Raw genomic sequence first — 24,570 nt, 5'->3', positions numbered from 1 at the left:
TTGTTTGTTACGATTTGGAAGTCTATAAACACGTGTTACTGGTTACAGCTGTTGTCAAAAACAACATGGATTTGAGTCTTCCTGCTCCAAGTGCTGTGTCAGTGTTTTCCTATTCAACAAATCAGCAAAGAACTGTCGACCCATGATAAATGATCACTCAGAAGTGACTTGTAGGATGGAGTGCTAAGCCTGTATGACTGCTAAACACATTAGAGTTCAAGAAGGTACAGGAATGCTCCTCAGGTGACCTTCAAAGGAGATCGGGTCTTAAAGACTCATCGAAGGCATCAAACGCCCGGAGTATCAAATTGATAGAGACATTTATAAAATGAAAACAGCTGCTCCCAAAGCACATATAAAGACAGCACATATTTCTGCTTCATTCTCAAATGTCTTTGACACAGACATGGAGACACGAGAGACAGAAATCTGTGTTGGTTTTCAAGCTAAGAGCTCAGATTTAGGATTTAATTTGGAGTAACAATCTTAAAAAAATACAAAAACTTGCAATCAGACTGCATAGTCTCCATAAATGTCACTAGAGGATTGTAGTGCCTCATGTACTTTTGTACCCTTGTGTCAAAAAAAAATGGTGACAAATTTTGGGTGCAAAAATAATGCATGCATTTTTCCTTCTCTGTCTCTTTTTAGGGCCTCCAGTGTTCAGAAACCACCTCCCGTGACACCTAAGGTACTGTAAAGTAATTTCTACACAGCAAAATCAGAACATTTCTGTAATGGTTGAAAAAAGCAAGGCAATCCAGGTAAAAGAACAAGTTCTACAACACTTTTATGGCAAATTTTCAATGGAAATTCTTTTAAGCTTTGAAATAGAATTGATAAAAATACTGAGTTGCCCTTTTTCAGATTTCAATTTTCTTTCACCAATTTCTTGAAAACATTTCTATTGAAGAACTCTACAACTGCACAAAACTATTTTAAAATTCAATGTAGTGATACAATAGAAATAATCCTGGAGTGCCATATTTTTTAATTGCTTTGATTTCACCCTTCTGAAGCAAAGCCATGCATTCATTTAGTTGCATGTACTCATAAATCATTTAGTTGTTTCAAATTTTTTCCAATTTTGTGTAATTACTCATAGTTACACTGATGTCCCCCTGTAATGTTTTCTGTAATCTTATTGTACTAAGCTGTGTAAGCTGGGTGACACCAGTGTCATGTGATTGCACTTAATTTGATTGTTGTGTTTTCTGCATGCTCTTCTCTCATACTGGAAGGACGACAGATTAGACATCATAAAACCAGTCGCCATTACCCACCCAGCTCCTCCACCCCACCCCCACCCACACTGTTCTGTCTCCTACAACAAGGCCCCCAGACCCTATAGAGGTTGCAGCTCTGACAGCCAGTACTCTCCATCACGGTCACTTTTAGCCACAGCCATCCCCTCTCCATCCTCAGCATTCACTTCTGCATCGTCCCGAGCCAGTCCTCCTGCCGACCCTCCTCTTTCTCCCCCTTTGGTTTCTTATCCATCCTCTGCCTCGTCCTCCCCCCCTGTCCTTGTCCCACCTCAACCATCCGTGTATAACACACCAATCAACCTCTACTCCACTGAAAATGCATGTGAAGTGGCCATGGGCCAGAGGCGGGGCCTATTGGAGAGTCAGAACAAAAACTTACCACTTCAGTTTAATGGGTGAGTGTTGGCTTTGCTAACCGGTTAACCAGTTGTTAGATTGTATATTTTTTACTTTTTATGTCAAGATTTAATGTGTTTTGTTTTGCTGCGACATAGAATGCTGAATTAATAGGAAGAACTATTCCTAAACATTGCGCAGATGTTTGTAAAACACAAAAGTTTGTCAGAATTTATTGAAAAGAGCATTTGAGAAATGCTAATTCTCTTGCATATGTTTAACAATTTTCAGAAATTATTACTCGCCCACTTTTAGGTTCAAATTTGAATGTTTTGCTAAAACTATATTTGAAAAATATCTTGTTTAGGTGAGAAAAATGGACAGAACCAACACAAAAATGTGGTCGGCGCTATTACTATGGGATCTCTGGACTGTATGTTTTCTGTATCCACAGAATAATAGCAAGAATTTATTCAAATCTTTAATGTACATTTTTACACCTTAACTGCTCTCTTTTGTCATTCTTTCTGTAAGTAATCATCATCTGCTTCCCCATTTATGGAGACATAGAGTTGTTGTTGCCCCTTTGTCACAAAAACAACATACAAATTAGAACCGTCTCCTTAAAGCTTGATGTTCCTATGACTACAGCACCATATATTGAGTTGAAGTTGAAGGACTGTAGACTACAGTGCTGTTGAGAGTGGGGTTAACGTAGAAACTAACCATAGAGACCAGGAAAAAACCTCTCAAAGCAAAGTACATCAGTGTCAGATCACACCATTGTTATATTTGAGCCAAAGGGAAATTCATTAAAGATTATCAAGGAGAATACCACTGTTGAAGGCAAATCATACGAATAAAAAAGCAACAATTCATTCTAACAAACCATGAAGCTTCTGGGACATTGTTCTTTGGAGAGATGAGATAACAGCAGCTCTATTTTTACAGATGCAAAAATTAGGCACACCAAAAGCCCTGTCCCCTGTATTGAAACATGGAGGGGGCCAAGTTATGGTCTGGGTCTGCTTTTCGTCATCTGCCGCAGGGTGTCTTGAATCTCTGAAAGTACAATGAAATGTCAACACTACTGGGGTCAAATGTCCTGCTTATAGGGTCGGAATGTGCAGATTATGAGTCATCCATCTGAAATTTGATTCCCAAAATTGATTTAAAAAACAGTTTTTAAATTATAAACCTGATTTAAAAACAAATAATAAATAAATAAAACTAAGAAAGTTACAGGTAAAATGTGGGGTTAATGGGGTTTATTGATTTGAATTCTGGTGAACAATAAATGCTAAAACATTCTGTATGGAGAAGGGTCCTTTAAACTGGTTAAAGCTGTTTGCTAACTTGTAGTCAGCCAGTACACCTGTTGAAAAGTGCAAAAGGCTCACTGAAAATTGTATGCATTTTGGAATGTCTGTAATTTCTTAACAAGGTTTTGCAGCCAACTGCTGAATCAGGGGATCTATCTTTTTTATCTTCTCAGCTAAAAACAATAGACTTAAACAGAAGTTAAAATCATTTACAGTGTATCAGACTCTAATAATCTTTATTAGGTTTACAATATTTAAAATATGTTTCTCCAGCTCATTTATCCTTCATTTATGAGCACATTTAGCTTTAAAAATGGACTAATTTCAATATGATCAATCGTGTTTTCTCCTGAAGCATGCGTCTCTCCTCACATCTCATTTGTCTGGTTGCATGAGCTGTGGTTTGTTTCAGAAGGGAATTGCAAAATCTAATCTGGTCATGTTTTTCTTCTAAAATGTTCATTTGTTTTGTCAGAATTCTCCATCAATCTGTCTGGCTTTATATTATTGTTTTCTGCTTTACAGACTGGTGCTTCTCCTCTAGTCACAAAGTTAGTCTCTGGAGTCTGTTGAGTATTTCAATGCTTGATTCTCTGTGCTTCATTTAGCTCTTTTCTACATTTACTCACTAACTCTTTTCTTTCTTTGTTTTTATCTTTTTTGGTAATTGAATTTTGCCGTTTGTTAGCGTAATTTTATATAAACGTTCTAACTGGAGCGAGGGAGCTTGTTTTGTTTTTTTAAGCCAGTCTTTCTGCATATGGCTCAAATATTCCCCAGAATACAGAGCTTTTAACTCCAGCAGTTTATCTGAGATACTCAAAACATTGACACAGTGGTCCTCACAGGCGCATCCATGCCTGCCTAGATTATCAATCAGCATAACTTAAGTGTGCAGCCAGCTTCATATGGATCTGTCAACACTTCAGACCCACATAGCTGATGCTATAAAAGGAATGTGTTGAGAGACACTCATAAATCAGTCTGCTCTATGTGCTAAAAAAAACTAGACATTATTAGGTGATTTATCATCAGGAGAGCCTGAAAACAGTTAAAGCTCCAGTGTTTACGTTAGGATGTGTTTCTGATCTTCTCATTCATTATGACCGCACCAGCTTGATATGAGCTTTTAAGCTGAACGTTTCTTAGATCAACTTCATTTTCTTGTTTAAACTTACACATGTTAAATACAAATATGTGTATTTAGTATTAGATGTATGCTTTACCCAACAGAAAAAGCTTTTTTTTCTATACATTACTATATATAAGTTTATATTTTTCCAAAATAAAATGCGATGTCACAGATACAGAATTTGTAATGGTTTGAAAGCGCCACCTTGTGGTATAAAACAAAACCAACAAGAGATGTGTGTTTTTCATACATAAACCAAGGAATGGTATGAATTTGTGATTTGCTAACCCTGGATGCTCTTTTTCACATATTTGTTCTGACCTCATTTTTCTCTACTTCTCTTGAATTGACAGATGTGTCTTCAATGAACTAACAGTATTTCTTATGTTTTCTGTCTCTGTTTTCCTTCTTCATCTATCAGTGGCCCTCATAGTATTTTAAAGTAAGTGTCTCCATTGAGTCTTTGCAGATATACTCATTTTAATGAGCAATGAAAAGAAAGAAATAAAAAATAAAAATGTGTGCCGGTAATCAAACCCGTTTTAAGATTGGAAGACCTTGTTCAAATCCTACCTGTTACTGGGTCCCCACAACTTTTCTTAAAGTAGTTTAATGATCATTTTTCACACTGAATTGTTCAATATATCTAATATTCTTAAGATGTGAGACACGATTTAAATTTGTCACCCAAGATTGCTTGAATCATGGACTTGAATGCAAAGACTTTAGACTTTAACTTGGACTCATAGGCATTTTTGACTCTGATCATTTTAAGGTTGCTGTTTAAAGACCATTGTGCATTTTTAACTGTTCTTTGCTTTTCTTTAAAAAAAACAAAAATTCCAAGAAAACCTCAGCAGCATCCTCCGAGGTAATTCGTCAGTTTAGACCTTGACACTAAAAACTAGTAACGATTTGCTATGACCTTTCCGCTTAAAAACATCTAACAGTTTCATTTTTAGGATTTTAATGGAACGAGAATCTGCTAGGTTGTGTGTCCATCCTGCTCTTCACAAACATTTTGAATGCATCTTGATCTGATGACATAATATTGTAGTGTTTATGTTTAAAGAGGTATTAGGCATGAAACAGTGTCCTGATTTTTTATTTTGTTTTTTTTTTCTAAGATTTTTTGTTTGTTTTCCACAGAGCTCCCAGGAAACATATTGTGGACACAGACATCCATTTTTACCATGTACCTTCTCACGGGGACGCAAGCAGAAAGCGGATAATGGAGGACACAGAAGACTGGCGGCCACGCTCAGGCACCACCCAATCGAGATCCTTTAGGATCCTGGCTCAGATAACAGGCACCGAGAGCGGTAGAAACTCTCAAACACACTCGGATATTGAAATCTTTTCACTAACAGGACTTGAAGTGTTTTTCTGAGTTAACCATTCAATAGGATTCTGACCATTATTGACGTCTAAGTGATGGTGGGATTTTTATTTTTCTAAAATCTCCACTTTTGTCTGCCTTCCACTTTTATCACAGCTCAAAAAGAGGAAGATGATTCAGCCAAGAAGAATAAGTAAGTGCATGACAACCAGAATAATTCCACTTTATTCAGATTCTCCAATCCTTGAATTGTTATGTTAAACATTTTGAACACATTTGATCTTCTAATTTACTTTTAGGTTTATTTTAACCAGTCAGATACATTAAATTTATGAAGGAAACTGAAGTCTGATCTTGGACAAGTCTTACATTCACGCGTAATGTGGTGAAAGCTTGTCCTTTTTCAATAGCTGAGCTTGAATCACATTTAATTAAAAAACAACAACACTAGAATCTTACCATATCAAAAGAAGTTCCTGTGGCATCATATTAACACTGATTTTGAAATAGTGGCTAATGTGACTCCGTCCGATACCTGTTGCGTGTGTGATGTGGTTTTTGTATTGCTATTGGTTGTTTTGTCGGTCAGACGACTTGTTGCATGACATGCAGCCAGCGTTTGTGTAGCTCACAAATACAGCTTTTTTAGTGTTCTTATGTGATCCATTAGCTGTTTGAGGTGGTGTGTCTCATCACTGTGTAACTGTATCTCCATGCTGTGGTGTGTGGCTCTAAAGCGGGCGTCTGCAAGCTTCAACACTAAAAGAACAATTTGGTCCTGTTTCTTACTGATCAAAACCCAGCTAAAGCCGCAATGGTCCACCTTTTCAAAAATACATTTTATTAATGTTATGTTGGCTATTTGTTTATAAAATGTTAAATATTTACAATACTATGTACCTTAACTTTATTCAAATATCATTCTGACAACAGATTAAACCTTTTATTATAATTTTTCTAAGTAATTTGACCTGTTAAAGAAGCTATATACAACTTGATTGTCTAAAATAAATAAACCAAAATTAAAAACTCATTGTTTTGTCTAACCAAAACGACACAACAGAGGGATAAAATAGCTGCATGTGGCTCCGGAGCCTCAAGCCTTTATTTTTTAGTTGCAGTGTTTTGTTGGCAGCATTTTCTTGTGGTTCTGAATTCTCAGCCTCTTTTGCAGGAAAGGCTAATGCTTTATCATACTGCTCTATTTGTGGCATGGCTTATACTGCATGTCATTGTAGTCTGAGTTTGGGATTCTTTGCCTAAATCCTACTTCTGTATCTCTTCTGGTGTTGTTTTTGTCTTCTCTCATCTTTTTTTCCGGTGCTGGATGGAAGGGTAAACAACACCCGGTTGGTGGTTGGCCCCAAGTACAACGAGCTGAAAAACTGGCACCATGAAGTGTCTGCTCGCACCCTTAATGTCCAGTAGTTTATCTGTATGTGTGTGGTTTTTTTTGTTTTGTTTTTTTGCATCTGTGGGTCCAACTGACCCTTTCCTGCTTTATTTAAATGTCAGTTGGTGTTCAGCTTTAAGAAAGGACTGTTGAAGGGACAAAATCTTGGGAAATTGTGGTGGTTAAAGAAAGTAAAGCAAATTAATGGATTCTGTTTACTTTTGTTTGTGTGGCTGACCTTCACTTCTTTCATCAACAGTGGGCTGATTTTCTTTCTTTGAGGTTACAGTTGTTCCAATATTTTCAAATTAATAGAGTGTTTTTGTTTGAACCTTTTACACATTTTACTTCTCAATTTCAAATGCTTCCATTAATTCGAAATGTCTGTTTTGGGGGTTTTTTGGACAAAAACTGTCATGGAGTCTTTTTGAGCTGATCCAATGTGTGTCACTTTATATGAAAGACCCACTCTGATAAAATCTGTGTTTTATCATGTTCTTTTGGCAATTTTCTCATGATGGAGGAAAAATATTAAGAAAATGAAGCTTAAATTGCATTTCTGAGTATTCTTTTATGTAAATCATTGTGATCAATATCCAATATCGCTCGCAATTTTTTTTTCAACAGTAAGGTTAGGTTATGGTTGTGAAGGACTGTAAGCTTGTGGAAGAGCATGTAAACAGGTGGATGATGGGAAGAGGGTGGGGTTATTCCACCCCAACAGTCCCTCCCACATCTCAGAGGGGAAATTATGGTGAACTACTGCAGCTCTGCAGAAAATATGTCCAAGAAAACAAAACAGTTTTTTTTTGTTTGTTTAAAAACCGCATAATCATAATTAACACAGCTGGGAACAATTTTAAAATATTATTTACATACTCAGCTCCCGCATGTATGTAGATATTTTTGTTATCTTGAACAGAAGAAAGTCTTTGCAAAGAGGCACAATGGGGTTTACTTAATACTTAAACTTGTTGGCATTTCAGAGCCCCCAGTCATCCAGCCAACCATATGAATGCTTTTTAAAACAGGGGTGAATAATTTTCAAAAACCAAAAGGATCCCACCTGCATTTAGTTATAAATATAGTTCGATTTACAGCTGACACTTTTGGTTCTTTGGTTTTTCATTTCTGTGAAAAGACATGATTCAACTATAAATGTCCACAAAAAAGTTCAAAATTACAAGGACATTAAAAAAGGCTTTACAATCTACTAACTTCACAGCAGAATATTTTTAAAAAAAGCTGGTTAAAATGAATTACACAGCTGTCAGGTTTTTTTTCTGGTGTAATGCACTGACTGGAGGAAGGAGGAGTACACAGTAAGTGAAGCGAGGAAGACTATTTTATCCTGAGAGTTTAAAAGGATAAATACTGCATTTAGTATGTACTGGACTGTGTAATTCAGTGGTGTAAAGGGAATGTTTTAGTGAATGAACGGATTGTTTTCTTGTATTGAAATTTCTGATGATTTCTTAACTAAATTGAGCTTTTCCTGTAGGCTCCTTAAAAATATGCATGACATCATAACTTGTGTGAATGGACAGCAAATCATGAAAGACTTTTTTCCATAATTTCCTGTTGTTTTCTTCAAGACAAAGATGAAAAGCTGAGAATTCAAGCATTGACTTTAGAAATATTCAAAAGTTTTTGGGGACTTGTTAATATTTGTGCCTTAACAGTAATTGTATCTTAAGATTTACAGTGGGGCATAAAGGTATTTAGTCAGCCACCAATTGTGCAAGTTCTTCCACTTGAAAAAATGAGAGAGGCCTGTAATTTTCAACATAGGTAAAAGGTTTGAGGTTTCCACTCAAAATCTGACCATACTTGGCCCCGTTCATTCTTTCCTTCACACGGATCAGTCGTCCTGGTCCCTTTGCTGAAAAACAGCCCCAAATCATGATGTTTTCACCCCCATGCTTTCCAGTAGTTATGGTGTTCTTCGGAGGCAACTCAGCATTCTTCCTCCAACAAACAAAACAAGTAGAGTTCCTAGCAAAAAGTTCTATTTTGGTTTCATCTGGCCATCTCCACATTCTCCCAATTCTCTTCTGGATCATTCAAATGATCTCTAGCAAACTTTAGACTGGCCTGCACATGTACTGGCTTTTAGCAGGGGGACACGTTTGGCACTGGCGGCGTAGTGTTTTACTGATAATAGCCTTTGCTACTTTGGTCCCAGCGCTCTGCTGGTTTGTGGTTCTGGGATTTTTTCCCACCATTCTTGTAATCATTATCGTTGGTCTTGTATGTCTCCCATTTCCTAATAATCGCTCCCACAGTTGTTTTTTCACACCAAACTGCTTGCCGATTGCAGATTCAGTCTTCCCGGCCTGGTGCAGGTCAACAATTTGGTTTCTGATGTCTTTAGACAGCTATTTGGCCTTGGCCATAGTGGAGTTTTGAGTGTGACTGCTTGATGTTGTGGACAGGTGTCTTTTATAGAGATAACAAGTTCAAACAGGTGCCATTAATGAAGGTAACGAGTGGAGGACAGAGGATCCTCTGACAGAAGAACTTACAGGTCTGTGAGAGCCAGAAATCCTGCTTGTTTATAGGTGACCAAATACTTATTTTCCACCATAATTTGCAAATATGCATTCATTCATCTTCTTCCATTTGTCCCTTTCTGAGTCACGGGGCTGTCAGAGACTATCCCGGCCACTTGTGGTGTGCCTTGTGCAAAGGCAGGTTACACCCCACAGGGCCACAATCACACACCCATACACACTCGCATTCATACCTAGAGACAATTTAGATTAACCAGTTAACCTATAAAGCATGTTTTTGTATTTGCAAAAAAATCTTTAAAAATCAGAATTAGTTTTTTCTCATTTCGTCTCTCATGGTTAAGGTATACTTATGATTAAAAATGACAGGCCTCTCTTATTAAATGGGAGAACTGGCACAGTTGATGCCTGACCCCACATCCCTCAAATAACTTTGTTTGTCTCTTTATAACTTGAGTTATTTAAAAACAGCTGAATTATAGTTGTTGAACTGTTGCCCTGTATTTTTAAAAGTTTTATTTAACATGGCGAATAAACTGATTGTTTTCTTGATTGAGTTTTTTTTTAAAATCAGTTTTCTGTGTTTCTTACTGGAAATGTTACCATGACAGTTCAAATATGACTTATCTGACAGTAAGACACAAAGGGAAGCACACTATATCAAATTTGGGCTTACATAGGATGCAAACACCAAAAGAAAATATTACAATTTTTAGTAAAAACAATTCCAAGAGTCATAATAATAATAGAAACATCTTTTTTTAATCGGTTGAAAGAGACTCAAGCTTCTGTCAGCCCATCAGAGTCTTTGAAAAAGTAATACTGTACACCTTTTTGATTATTGCTAACAAATCATGAAAGACATAAAGATTGCAAATGCAGTGGTAAATGCATTGACCACAAAATCGATAATAAAGTCTATTGCAAATTCTTTATTGTACAATTTAAAACATTCTGCAGTATAACTTATTTATTGATAAATTGTAAAACTACAAAAATATAACAGATTTTATTTGTTTCTTATCCTCAATAAGCCGTGTTACTTCAACGACCCTCCTGGTTTGCACGCCAACATCCATCAGAACTACACAGCACACCTATCATCTGATAAAGCAGATGATTTTTTTTTTACAGTTTCTGGCAAATCCACAATGTTTCAAATATAACAGCATTTTTAAAGAAAAAGAAGGTTCAAGAAAAATGCACTGAACTACCATGAACACAATTTGTTTTTTCATTTACTCGTTGCTACCACTAGAGGGATGCACATCCACAGAAAACATTTTAAACATTAACCAAGAACATGAATTCAAATTTTTGGAGCCCATTTTTTCTAAAATTTTAAAATATATTTATAATTTCAAGCTTTTTTAACACACACTTACCAAAATGTATTGTATATATTCAATCCACATTATGCAATGTAGATCTTTTTTTAAGATGTTATTTTAGTGCCCGTTATTTAAGGTAGTCCTCTACTTTCTCCCGGGTAGTCATTATTTCCATTCAGTGACGCAGGATTACAATCAATCACAGTTACTTCTCAAGGTTTGCAACTCTATCCACACTTGACAAGAGAAGACAAGCTAAAACCTTTTTAAACTTTTAAAGCTTCTCAATAGTGTTTTTAAATGTGTGCTTTTATTCCTGTTCGGCAACATTAAGTTGTGAGAAAGGCACCCATTAAATACAATTTATTATTATTATTAAAACAAAGTTCTCTCTCTTAATTTTTCTCTCTTTTAGTTTTTAGGAAAAACTATTAATTTAAAAAATATTACTTTTAACACCCCAGTTAATGTTTTCTTAAATTGTATTTGTAGTTTTTACCCATAAGATAAAATCCACTGCAGGTAGTTTTATAGCATTAAAAAACATACACTATTCAACCTATGGATGCAAAAGACATGGTCCATATGTCTCTGTAGTGTTCGAAGCAACTATGGCATTCTGCGGTCATGGAAGAAGAACTTGGCAGCACCTCACAGAAATCATTCATTGGTTAGTGGACACAACTGCACGCAGTTGAAGCGTGACGCATCAAGCGTTTGTGCACATGTGAGTTGGAGTAGGTGTGTGTAAGGATGGATGGCTTTATCACAGAACGGGTGTGAATGCACATGCACAATGGTATGGTGGGTGAGGACTGAATTCCATCCAAAGAATATCATCCCACTAAATTATAGGCCATCTGTTGTGTGGCAGAGAGCTGCTGGACAGCAGACAGCTATGTTAATAGACCATTTGTTCGGTGCTCAAATGAAACAGATTCGTTTACAGAATGTATATTACTTCTTTCTTCCGTTTTTAACCACATTACACGAGGGGCTTAATTTAGACAAGTAAACATTTGAAAGCCTCAAATTATCTCTCATTATCACTCATCATCAACAAACAAATTCTCTTAAAAAGGCAGATTACAGTGATTAGAACAGACGTCAACTCACAGACACTTTCACAAAGATCCAGATTAAAGCATGTAAGATAAAAGAAAACATTACAAGTATACAGACTTTCTTCATTCAATTTTTTCATTAAAAAATAAACAAGGCAAGGCTTATATCTAAGGGGAAAATAGTAGGTTTCTTTTTCTATTTTTTCCTGGCGTATCCATTTACTTCTCACTAGACTAAACATTACAGTTCATCTTGATGGTCAACACTAACTGGCTACAAGAAGCAAGCTGTAAAAGTCGGTGCAGAATGGAGTTAAATACACATAGAATTTGCTTAATTGGCATCAAACATTAATGAAACATTCTGTGATGGGTTTTAATGAATAACATCACGGGAGCAACTTGTATACTTCTCTATTTTTCACCTGCCATTATCCAATTACTGTCACTAATGTAAATAAATGGCTTTAACATGTTGGTTGAGATCGTTTAAATAGACGGCTCAACAGCATTTAATCTCAGAGTTTGACTTGGAATAGATTGGCATACACGGGATCTTTCCTGTTTTTTCCAAAGCTGTTCTACTTAATGAGCTGATGGTTGATAATGCCTTCCTGTTTCTTATTATCTACAACAGTGATCTGCCCCCTGCTTTAGAGTAAACAGCAAGAGCTGGACGCATCAATAGGAAACCAACTAAAAAAAATAAATTACTTGCAAAATCACCTGCTTAAGATTTAAAATCAGCCTAAAATCAAACAACCTGTCTCTCTGTATTGGATCGACTCAGTCTGTTGTCTGAGCATAGATTCAAAAAGTTATTGTGAATTTAGTGGCTCTGGGTGCCAGGCACAAAATGATAAGCCTTTAATGAAGAAAGATGTTCCTTTTCTTGACAGTCACTTTCCAATAAAGATACCTAGATTAGAACAGTACAGCCTATAGGCTGATTATCTGAAATCTTTGCTAACACAACAGGCCTGGGTACATTCATCACAATCCTTGTCATTACCCTTGTGCCTCTGCAGTTCATTAGTTTTACAAACACTTTTGTTGGCTAGGAAAAAAAGTGTCTGGTGAAGACACAGAATTTAGATCAACCTTTAGTAGTTTTTATAACATGAACATAAATTCACAACAAGCACTCCTGCTTTGGTGGAGGGACAGAAAGTGAGGCCGTTAACAAGGTTGAAGTCATTTTTTATGTGATGTACATGTCAGTAGAAGTAAAAACGTCCATACCTGTAAGATGTAATAATAATTGCAAACTTTTGATCAATCAATAATACTTACAATAATAATAAAAAATGTAAATGACCTTAATGCCAAATAGTTAGTGACCCACCACTCAAAGTAGTTTCTGGTCAGCGATCATAACTCCAACACAAAAGGACTGATTCTATGCCTTCTTTTCCCACCTGTACCTCTGTGTCATGGAGCCTAACAAGTTTCCATTTAAGTTGATCCAGAATTATTAAGGTAAGACCTCACTCCCCGACTGTCTTTCACATAAGCGTGTTTTGGTAAACTACTGGATGAAGCAGCCACTGTGACAACCCCATAAAGAGGTGGCTGGGTAACTGGATCCAGACTGGTTATGTCCCAGGACACAAAGCACAGACCTGAGATTGAGAATTCCCCTGTGAGTCTGATGCATTTCTTCAGTCACCGGTTAAAGAGAAAAAAGAAAAAGGTTTTACAGCTCTAGACTCAGAGATGCACTAAAAGTCTGAGAGTGAAGTAAAAAAAAGAGTAGAAAAACAAGTCAAACCTCTTGTGGATCTGTGGAATTTTCTTACCATTTTAGTGTTGAGGATGTCTTCAGTGTATTTAACACAACCCAGTCTACATTATGCAAAGTTCCAGAAAACCTAGTGAAAGGATTTCAGATAATCCTTCTTAAATGACTGGCTACAGCTTGGGAGCTAAATGGTGTGCATCCAAGATGGTCAGTGCAAGACCACCATGGGGGAGTTACTCTTTAACTCCTAATTCTAAAGCAGTGAGAGGTTTCAATTTGTTTACTGAGGTGTGAGGGGAAGATCGTTCTCTCCAAGACATTTATGATGTTTGATGATTGAGCAGCTTGTCTGTGATCCACCAACAGTTGTGATGTTGTAGATTGGAGCACAAGGGAAGATGTATTTCCTAGCACTTTGACTTTTTCTTAACAGAAGCTACGTTCATACCGCCCTTGGCAATGCGCCTTCAAGCGGTCACTTCCAATGAAAAGTCTGTTTAATCATGCGTTTTGGGCTTCTGCTTTTAAAACTGTGGCATTCGCGCGTAGTTATGAAAGTACCCGTGACTGTTTTCGGGCTCTACGACCATTGAACATGTGTAGCAAGTTAAATCAGATCAAACTTTGACCAATCAAGGACTCTGATTTGATAGTGATGTATGGATACCGTCCCTTCTAAGTCACAAATGTGTCAACTGTTCAAAATTTGATTGATAATTGCAGTTTGTGCCCGGAGGAATTATGACACCAAACTTTTCATATATTGGAATAGAGCTATGAAAGAAAAAGTCTGGAGATTTGCACCGCTTCTGCACTTTGCACCAAGCCTCTTCCAAGTGTAGGTGGTGGACATGCGCTTGTAAATGGTAGAAGAAGAAGAAGGCCCTCCCTGCTTGTCCAGGCAAGAACTCGTATTTAGCACATTACTGAATGCCAGTCACTTGCCCGGTGTGACCGCAGCCTCAAAAACGGGTCTCCTTGACTTCTCTAGGTGGCTACATCATCTGATTTTTGGAGTCACACAGGGAAAAGTGAGAGACAGGTATAAGAGAAGAAACTTTAACATCACAACTGGGATGTCATTGTGGAGGTGTGACATGAAGAATCAAGCGAGGGTTTGAGGTTTTGGGTGCCATGGTCTGTGACACCAAACCAAACTATTTCATCACAACACATCTAGGCTCCAACGCCATTTATTTACACAGTGTTTTTTTGAGTAAATCCACAAGCTATGCTTTGAACGGATCATTTAATTTTATGAATGTTCCATATGTTCAGCCTAAATATCTCTCCAAAACCAACAGAGACTGGAGGGGACGTTTATACATTGAATATTTTTAGCCCATACCGACATGCAATTTAAAGTGTTGTGTCCTACTCCATCTCTCTGCGCCGCCTTGCCTTTTATTATCTGAACGGTCAGGACTTTATTTCTTGATGTTTCCCTCGTTCACCCTTACGGCACCACTCATCCAAAACATACAGCCACAACTACAGGTAGCTATGGCTGCAGTTGCCATAACACCATGCGTATCCCTAATAGCTATACACAAGGGGGAACTCTGTGATGAGCACTGATTTCAGTGTGCTGGGGGACACAGTTAGTGCACCTAAGCTCTTCAGGCTACAAGATACGGAGACAGATGAACTGACGCATGTGCTCACAAGTTTCTTCTACTAGAACAATAATAGAAAAGAATATAACAGACTTTGTTTTCACTGTACAGTTATGATTATTGAAATGGAAGTAGGCACACAATGTAATGCAATTTGTAAAAACAAGGAAAGCATAAGTCATTAAAAAAAACACCAAAAAGTACATCATAGTTTCCAAGAATGTGCAATTATGATCTCATGGGCTATTTTATTAGCTAAACTTATGTGCAGGTACTGCTTTCTAGTTGCTGTTTCTTTGTTATTTAAACAGACCCTAACCATGGGGATTTTTTTTTAAATTAAAACAAATTTTACAGCTTTCTCTGTTAACCGCACTACTTTCCTATTCATCATACAATGTGGACCTTTTCTGCCATTCTGGTTAAAATATGGTGTTTACCGTTTTCAGAGGGAGAAAGTGGTCCATGAAGTGAGGAACTGAACTGTTCTGGCAACAGCAGCAGCAGTCTGTGTTTTAGTTTGTTTCTGCTTTGTCAGCAGGTACATGCCCGTTTGAAGACCAACTATAAAATACCTTTTTTAATATGTTAATTGTATGTATTAATATACAACTAAAAGTTAAATGAGCTGTATTATATAGACAGAAACTCATTGTAACCAAAGATTTATCATAAGCATTGTTGTTAGGGGAATCACATGTCAACTAAATTAATAACATATGAAGTGATTCAAATGTCTTTTTTTTTCCCTCACAGTGGGCAGAGTGAGGAGCCAGAGCTGAACTCTCATGAGTGTGCTGTTGTGAAGACTATGATCAAAAGACCTCCTCCAACCCGGAGTAAGCAGACCTCAATCTCTGACCTGTAGTGATTCTTAGTTTTAGCTTATTTTTTTGTATTTTTTTTTACAATCTTATTTATAGACATGGTATTTTTTCAACTGAAAACAGAATGCAATAAAATGTTCTGAGAATTATTTTTCTTTTTACAGAAACATTTAAGGAGCTTATTAAAACACAAACTGACTGTGCAAATTTTGTAATCTTGTTTCTTCCGATAACTTTGCTTTTGCAGCACAAGTTCTGAACAGTGTGGACACTACAAATACAAATTATTTTAATAGACTATGTTTATTTTTGGAATTTGAAACGAGTCCACAAACATATAAATCTTCTCATTAATGAAAAATCTGTGCGCTCATAATCCTATCACAGTATGTGTAAAACTGATTTACTGCTAGAAGACTAAATGTTATTACAGCCAGTTGACAAGTAGAGAAAAAGCTTATTTTCCATGGTTTAGTCTTCACATGTGTCAAAAAATAGTTCTTTGGAGACTTTCATTCATTGTGTGTATTTTTCCTGTTAAAGGTCATCAAGCAAGCTCGAGGCACATTGCTCCATCACACGTGCAGCAGCTTTATTGTGCGAGAAAAATAATATTTGGTTAAGAGACCTGTTGGGAGCTATGGATAATGCTTTGTTAATTAAAAAAAAAAGTGAAGTAATAGGTTGGGGATTTACCTTAAAGCATTCTCAAGGTTTACAAGTTTCTTTCACAAATCTTTCTTTTAAATGAATGGATGTACACAAGCATTACAATGGTTTCACTTTTATGTTTCAGTAAAAACGCTTACACATTGTTTCTTTACGGTTCAAATCCAAACCCAATCTTTCTGCCACAAAAAAAAGAAAAAGAAATCTTCAACATTCAAATTTTAGTGTGAAGATCAAAGGCCAAGCTACGTGTTTAGCCAGGTGTCAGGGTTTTAGCAGATGGGGTGTGTTGGTGGTCCACGCTCGTTCGTGGGGGTTTGGTCATGTGTATTCATGCACATATGCTGTAGGAATGTGTGGAAACTCAAAAAAATTCAGTGTCTTTCCTGAGATTGATGTGAGTAATCCATTGCTATGACAGTAGAAGTCAGCCAGCTGCATGCAGCACCTCTGACACCTGCTGAATGTGAAGTCAAAGAGGTCAGAGGTCAAATAACTTACAAGCTTGGACAAGAGATATACTCAAATCAAGTAGTACTGTTTTTTTTCTTCTGTTTCTGAGATTTCTAAAATTTTTGTTTTTATTTCCTTTAGTTCAATCAGGCCACAGTCCACACACAGGTTTGATTACTCCAACCTTTGGGATAAAAGGTAATGAGGTCCAAAGGGGTCCCGTCCCAGCCCGACCTGTGCCTCAGCCTCACCCCAAAGACGAGGACTCCCTGGTCCAGATGGCAGAACATATCCCTGCTGGAACTCGAACTCCCATGTGTGCCCACTGTAACATTGTGATCAGGCGAGTGACAAATGTTAGCACTAATGTCTCAGTTCAGGAAACAGTGTGAGGATTTTTGTCTGATTCATATTGATTCATTTGAAATTGTTGGCTGTTTCGGGGAACTTCATAAAACACAAAAATCCCAAATTTTTAAGTAAGCCTACTATGTAAAACTAACCTTTCTCATTTATATGCTTATGCAACACACACACGCACAACACTCCATGTGCTCTGTAATAGAATAGAATCTTCCTCTGCATTTCCTCCCACTACCTGATCTACATCCATTTTAGAAGTAATGCTTATGAAGAAATGATAATACTGTCAGAGGTGGTGTATTTCTTAGATTTTAAATTGCAACTTATTGGAAAATGTAAATTACATTATTTAATGTCTGTTTATGAATGTAATTTTTACCAGATCATTTGGTAAGTTTTCCTTTGCCCGTGCATTTTATTTTTTCAGGGGGCCGTTTTTGGTAGCGATGGGAAAATCATGGCATAAGGAGGAATTTAACTGTGCTTACTGCCGCACGTCTCTGGCAGACATAGGCTTTGTGGAAGAGAATGGATGTGTGTACTGTGAGCACTGCTATGAAGAGTTCTTTGCTCCAACATGCAGCCGCTGCCAGGCCAAAATACTGGGGGTGAGTTAATGTGTAAAGAAGGAGCTCTTTACTTCTATAATGACTTAAAAGGAGCACAAAAGAACCCTTAATTCATTATTTCTCTTCATATTCAAGTAGGTCAATGTGCATCCTTGAGCTTTATTTTCTCTCTATGTTCTGATGTCTTTTTTTAACATTTTTTCCCATTCTGTTTTTTTTTTTCTTTTCTTCTGACTAACTCAATTCCTAAAATTTTAGAAAATGTTGGATATATAAGTATCTTTGATAGGCCTATAAAAACATAGTATTGCTTTTTCCAAATAGGTCTAATTAATATGTTAAGTAATTTCTTAGCGGAATAAACAGTAAAATACAAAAAATAGACTGACTTGTCATTATTATGTCTATCTTTTTAGACAGATGTGGTCACATTCACTATGACAGACATTCGTCTTGGTACAGATGACCTTTGAGTCAAATCCTGCAAAAAATGGTTTAAAATTTAAATATAACATGTTTTCCTCAGCCTTTAAATTTAACAATTTAGGATTCAGTGATCAAAAGGCTCTTGACAATTTTTTTTGTTTTGCAGTGCAAAAAAATTCAAACAGATTTAAGAAACATGAAATGTCTACACTTTCAGAGGATTTCTAATTTTAAGGAGAGGACCATCTGACAAAAAAAGCTTTAAGCCATGAAGGGTGCAGGTGTGGGTCAAACACGGAGAGTCAAGAAGCTGAAATCATTCTTCTGAAATTAATCCCTCACATGTTCTAACCTCTTTGGCCTCAATCCCTTTCAACCCTCTATTTCTCACACATTTTCAGCCAGCTTACAGATTCAAGTTAGTCTGTTTTCTCACTCCTTCTTTCCTAATCCTTCTTTTAACTCCCGTTTTCCAATTTCCCATTGCTTCCTTGTCCAGTCCTGTTGTCACAGTTTAAAGGTGGGAAAGAAACGAGGTCATGTGACTCAGCAAAAGAATATCTAGCAAGACATGTGATAAAGAGCAAACCATTGAACTGTTCTTCATTTAAAACATTTATCCAATCTAACTTAACAGAGACTCATCGCACAAAGTGTTAAAAAGTTTGTCTCTCTGTAAAAAAAAAAAAAAAACGTTCTAAAGTCTTTGTTTTCTTTGCTACATCCCTGAGTGGCTTAGTATGCCTTAACTTCTTTTTTTATTCTATCATTGCTCATTCAGGAGGTGATAAATGCCCTAAAACAGACTTGGCATGTCTACTGCTTCTTGTGCGTCACCTGTCAGCAGCCGATCAGGAACAACACCTTCCACCTGGAGGATGGAGAGCCTTACTGTGAGCAGGGTGGGTGACCATAAAGCTACAAATCTCCACATTTCCAGTTACTGCAACAAATTCCATGAGGTTCAGAGCTCAAAGTGTTTGATCATCAGATTTTGCATCCCTTTGAGTTTGTTATAAACTTTTCCCAAAAAATAAATAGCAGTCATATTAAAAAATAAAACCACCAGATAAATGTAAAAAAAAATGGGCATCAGAAAGATTTACTATTTTTCTGTCTCAGATTTTTTTACATTTATTCAGAATTTAACCCCCCCCCCACTAATTTTGAGCTTTAATTTCAGAAAGCAGAAAAAGGAAAACAAATGCACATAAATGATTGTAGCCATCTTTGTTTCTTTATAGGCTTGGCCCAACCTCTTCTTCATAGAATACAAAATAATTCATAGGAAAAGAATCACTTTGTGTGAAATTTCTGATAGAACTTTGCAAAAAGAATGATGTCAAATGTTAAAATTAATCTGAACATGTCAAAATAACTGATGCAATGAACTTTTGCCAATGAAAAAACGTAATTGCCTTTTTTGCAATTTTCCGCTTCTTCCTTTTTGGAATATTTATAATATTGGGCATTCCTGCAGAGTAATATGGTTAGTCGTACAAACTTGCTTTCTGTGGACTGACCGGCAACATTGTCGTCAGTATCTTCAGTAGAAACAAAGATTTGAATTGTTGTTTTATTCAATGTTTAAATAATAAAAAAAAGCTCAAACTGTTGTGAAAAGATGACCTGTGCCAACATTGCATTCAAATTGCATGGAGTGTACGAGTGTGTGGGGGTAAAAGGTTACTGTGAAATGTTTTTTTTTGGATCGTCGATTGCTTTTTTGTATAATACTGAAAAATACCCCAAATTGAAGGGATAAAAAGTCAGATTGAGTATCACACCTTTTTTTTATTTAATTTTTTAAAATCTTTTGTTGATTTGTCTTTTTTAATGATTCTCTTTACTGTTCTATGCTTTGACATTTCTGCAGAATGACTTATATGATATAACCCCGCCTGCTCATTACATTTAACATATTTCTTTCAATTTTTTCCCTGAAAACAGACTATTACAGTTTGTTTGGGACCAGCTGTCATGGCTGCGACTTTCCCATTGAGGCTGGGGATACGTTCCTGGAGGCGCTTGGTTACACTTGGCATGACACCTGCTTTGTTTGTGCTGTAAGTATTTACAGAAATCCCCATAAATCCATGCAGGACAGACAGGACCCAGAGCCATTATGGAAAATTATGTAGGATATGTTACAGACAAGGACTGATAAACAGTTAATATAAAGGCTTTTGGGCCTTTGAGGAAGGCAATGAATAGCTATATATAAGTATACACCATTTACCATGACAGGGTCATAGCTTTTGTGTAGTCCCGGGTTTATCTTGCCTTCGCCCAAAAGTGGCTGGGGTAGGCCTCGGCAACCCTTTTACCCAGAAAGGCACGAGCGGGTTTGGAACAAAAGGATTTGAACAATGGATGGTCTAAAATAAAATGCAAAAGGTTGCTTTCTATTTATTTTCTCACAATGACAAAAAGAAGCTCCTTGTTTGAAGGGTAACTTTTCAAATGTGTCACTACTCAAGTCAAATGAGATCATTTTCTTTTTGTTTAAAGTCGCGACTAACTTTGTACATTTTTCCTTCGCATTGATAAAAGCGACAAAAACAAATACATTGAAGATTATTTCTTCAGACTTCTAACAAATGAATGTAACTATTGATTTAAAACGAAAAAAAGTTTTCTTTGATTTAGTGTTTAACAGTGAAAGAATAAATAAAAATGAATTTCAAGTGTATTAATATAGTTTAAATTTGATTTATTTTTTCCCTTTTTTGAAATTCATTGCAGACCTTTGTTGTGAGAACTAATTTGTGTGCACTTGTGTGCGTTTGTGCTTACAGGTGTGCTGTTCCACACTGGAGGGTCAGACGTTCTATTCAAGAAAAGACAAACCTCTTTGCAAGAAACATGCCAATACACTTAAAATATGAATCCTGGACCTTCATGTCCTCTCTGCTGCCATCTTCTTTCTTGCAGGAGAGACTCCTATAAGGCTTAGCTTAAGTAAGAATAGTAGTTGAGCATTAGTCATTCCTGCATGTTGGCGCATTGTCCTTTGCTAAAAAGAACAAGGCTTTTAGGTTGATTCTGAATCTCCATTTTTGACTATTCTTTTTTTTTACAGAAGAATGACAGAGCTCTTGAAATATATATTATATGCTTAATGGATTTAATGCACTCATCCGTAGGACAGTTTGACTGTTGAATGGAGCAGGGCATGTGTGACATACTGTCTCTGTATACTGGAGATTTTTTTCTTAATACTTATTTTAATCTTGAGTCTACAATCCACAAGTATTATAAATTATATGTTCATAGTTGTGCTGTAGGAAGGCTGTGCAAGAGAGATGGGTTTGAAATAATCTAACTTGCTTTATATGCTGATAATAAAATAGGTTATCACAACAAAACTGTAATAAACGACAGCAGAGGATGCATTCCTCTGTGTGACTGCAGAGTAGACAACACAATGTAAAACGTCCCTTTAAACATATTTAATCATATTTATTTCATCAAAAAACTTAGACCGCTGAACTCTGAGGGTTGCCGTTATCCTATTAGTTTTCATACATGTTAATTCTTTTTAAGAATGCCGTCTCTTTGCAGATATATTTTTTTCTTTTTCTGAAGGAGTGAACCAAAAACAAATAGTTTGTGAGACCTGCGCCAATGCAAAAACATATTTGTGCATTCCTTGTCATCTATATGTTGCTTGACCATTTCACAAACAGCAACTATAACACTGGAGTTGACTTAAACTTACAATATAGTAGCAGTGTTTGATAGTGGGCAATTGCAGCTGCTGTCTCCAAGTAACTCAGTTACTAGAACTTGATGGTTTTATGTTAATATTGGCATTTCCTCAAATTAAACCAAAAATAAAAAAATGAAATTGCCAGTGAATTGCTGCATCAAAATTTAAAATATGCATAGTTAATTTATAAATGGCCAAGATTTACCTTAAAAAAACAACTAAAGTATATGGAGTAGTTTGTTACAAAAGTCTTCAGCCATCCTTATTTGTGCAAAATAGCAGACTGTAGTTGAGCTCTGTCTTTCTATAAAATCTTCCATGCAGGTTGTTTCAACCTTTTTTTTAATCAGTGTCAATTCAAATATTGTTCCTAAACCATGAAATGAAACATCAATGCGTGAATGAATAAAATGATTAAATGGCCACTGTCAAGTGATGAACCTGTCTTTTGTTTTTTACGTAACCATTTGTTACCAGCAACCTTTCAAAGAAATGTCTAATATTCTTCCATTACCTTAATTACAGTTATTCAAAAGAAAATATTTTCAGGGATCATGAACTAATTTTTGCGGGGGAAAAAAGTAAATTGACATGAGATATTACCAGAGTAACTGTGTAAAAACATTTAAATATGACTTCCTAAAAAATATTCATGTAAAAATTATAAATGTTTACAAATAATAAAACTATAACCAGCTACATATGTCTTCTACAATATGTGGATGCTTGATGGGAATTGGCTATGTGTACCTGTTATTTTTTATGTGTATATTTTCGTATTACAGCTTGCTTTTGTTATGCTCATATTAAAATACATATTTGGCCAAACTTCATATTAATTCATTTTAATGTTTCTAAATTAATGTTCCCTTCTCTACTTCTGTGCCGGTCCCAAGCCCGGTTGCTTTGAGAGGGTTGCGTCAGGAAGGGCATCCGGCGTAAAACATTGCCAAGCTTACCATGCGACTCGTTCGCTGTGGCGACCCCTGATGGGAAAAGCCGAAAGGGAAACTAATGTTTCTAAATTAATGGTAGAAATTATTAGTTTTTTGCCTATGGGAAAAATGATGCTTAAAAACTTTCGTTTATAGACTGCTTAAGTGAATAAAGACATTTTGTGGGTTTAATGCCATTGGTATGTTTGATTTTTAGATGAACATTAAGAAAATTTGTAAAAAGTTTTTTTTTCTGCAAAAACTATTATTATGAAGGAGCACGAGGTGAAATATTTTGTCTCTGGCATTATTGAAGGTAAAAAACTTTTAAAATCTTTTTTTGTGTATGTTTGTTTTTATTTTGTAGTACATGTACACTATATGAACACACGAGTAATAAGATGTGTACATTTATACATTTAAATACCTGTTAAAGTAGTTTAAATAAAAAGTAGTTAATTTAAAGCCCAAATGCAGAAAACTGGTGTTTGTTCATAAAAACTTTTCTGTTTGGATTTTTGAAGTGGTGAACTATCATGGTGTAGCCAAGTACAGCAAATCCAATTTAGGTATTTTTTTCTTTCTGTATGTCAAAACACTGTTATTTTCATGTGACCTTTTAGTTACAGATGTTCCTTGGACATGGATCTGCAGAATATGTTGACAGTTGTAGCTGTAAGGGTCAGCTCACAGCACACTAATTGGACAATGCCATAGGTTACAGCTCTGTTGGTAGGTGTTATTGCTGTGGTGCCATCCCTGGCCTGTCTTGCAGAGGTCTGCCACGACACCGACCCCTAGACTTTAGAATGGAATATAGCTGCTATAGGCACAAGTTGTAACAAATCTAATGGCCAAAAGAAGTGAATACTGGCCCCTACTGACTGTAAAATGTTTGCAAGTGGAGCCATGTTGGTCCTGTTGATATGGCACAGTGTGCTTTAACCAGGTGTGCTTTGACTAGGTCCTAAGACAACTGTACGATGGAAATTAAAAGAATAAAAATAGTCATAGTTTTTACTGTAATAATGAAATAAATAGATCCTTCTGTTCTTATTCTGTAACAAATTCAACATTTAATATATTTCTTATTGTATTATTTAATATATTTCTTATTGTATTATGCCAGCCTTTGGACTGTATATGTTTCTACAAAATTAACATTTGGAGACAGCTGTCTTTTAAACTTTTCTTTTGTAAAGGGACTGATTTATTTATTTATTCATATATTATCATTACTATATTTGTATTAATATTATTATTATAATTGTTATCATTGCCATTTATGCTCATAGACCGAGATACTAAATAACCAAAAGTACACCCCATCTACAAACGAGGAATAAAGTTAAACACACACCCACACCCATCCTTTAAGTGTATTGGATAAAACATTTGAAACGTAGACAGTTCTGGTAAACATGTTTATTGATTTCAATTTTATTTTTATTTTTTCCTCCAAATCTTCAGTGTTTGTACTTGTTCCCACTAAAAGGTGGGTTTTGGGGGGGCCTCACTCGTTTTGGACCCTAGTCCCGTTAAATGAAGATCCGTCCGTGTC

The 24,570-nt window shown here is 36.2% G+C and overlaps 1 protein-coding gene across 9 annotated transcripts in view; it reads left to right on the top strand.

The window, feature by feature from the left end:
* pdlim5a (PDZ and LIM domain 5a) overlaps positions 1-22,773 on the top strand; it is a 63,461-nt gene extending 40,688 nt beyond the window's left edge. For 3 of the 9 annotated variants that reach the window (XM_078953069.1, XM_078953073.1, XM_078953072.1), the window contains 12 exons: positions 652-691; positions 1,242-1,663; positions 4,480-4,500; positions 4,906-4,929; positions 5,208-5,380; positions 5,554-5,590; positions 15,812-15,894; positions 17,146-17,347; positions 17,795-17,975; positions 19,144-19,264; positions 20,313-20,428; positions 21,161-22,773. In XM_078953069.1, coding sequence (XP_078809195.1) covers positions 652-691; positions 1,242-1,663; positions 4,480-4,500; positions 4,906-4,929; positions 5,208-5,380; positions 5,554-5,590; positions 15,812-15,894; positions 17,146-17,347; positions 17,795-17,975; positions 19,144-19,264; positions 20,313-20,428; positions 21,161-21,250 — 1,510 coding nt within the window. In that variant the 3' untranslated portion in view covers positions 21,251-22,773. Of the gene's footprint in view, positions 1-651; positions 692-1,241; positions 1,664-3,451; positions 3,478-4,479; positions 4,501-4,905; positions 4,930-5,207; positions 5,381-5,553; positions 5,591-15,811; positions 15,895-17,145; positions 17,348-17,794; positions 17,976-19,143; positions 19,265-20,312; positions 20,429-21,160 lie in introns of all 9 variants that reach the window. The other 6 variants (XM_078953070.1, XM_078953074.1, XM_078953071.1 and 3 more) reach the window with 4 other exon arrangements.
* Positions 22,774-24,570: the final 1,797 nt, after the last annotated feature.

This window comes from Oryzias latipes, chromosome 9 (genome assembly GCF_053564925.1).
Source record: "Oryzias latipes strain Hd-rR chromosome 9, Olatipes_Hd-rR_3.1".
In the NCBI taxonomy this organism is placed as follows: domain Eukaryota; kingdom Metazoa; phylum Chordata; class Actinopteri; order Beloniformes; family Adrianichthyidae; genus Oryzias; species Oryzias latipes.
This window is presented reverse-complemented; position numbering and strand designations above follow the sequence as displayed.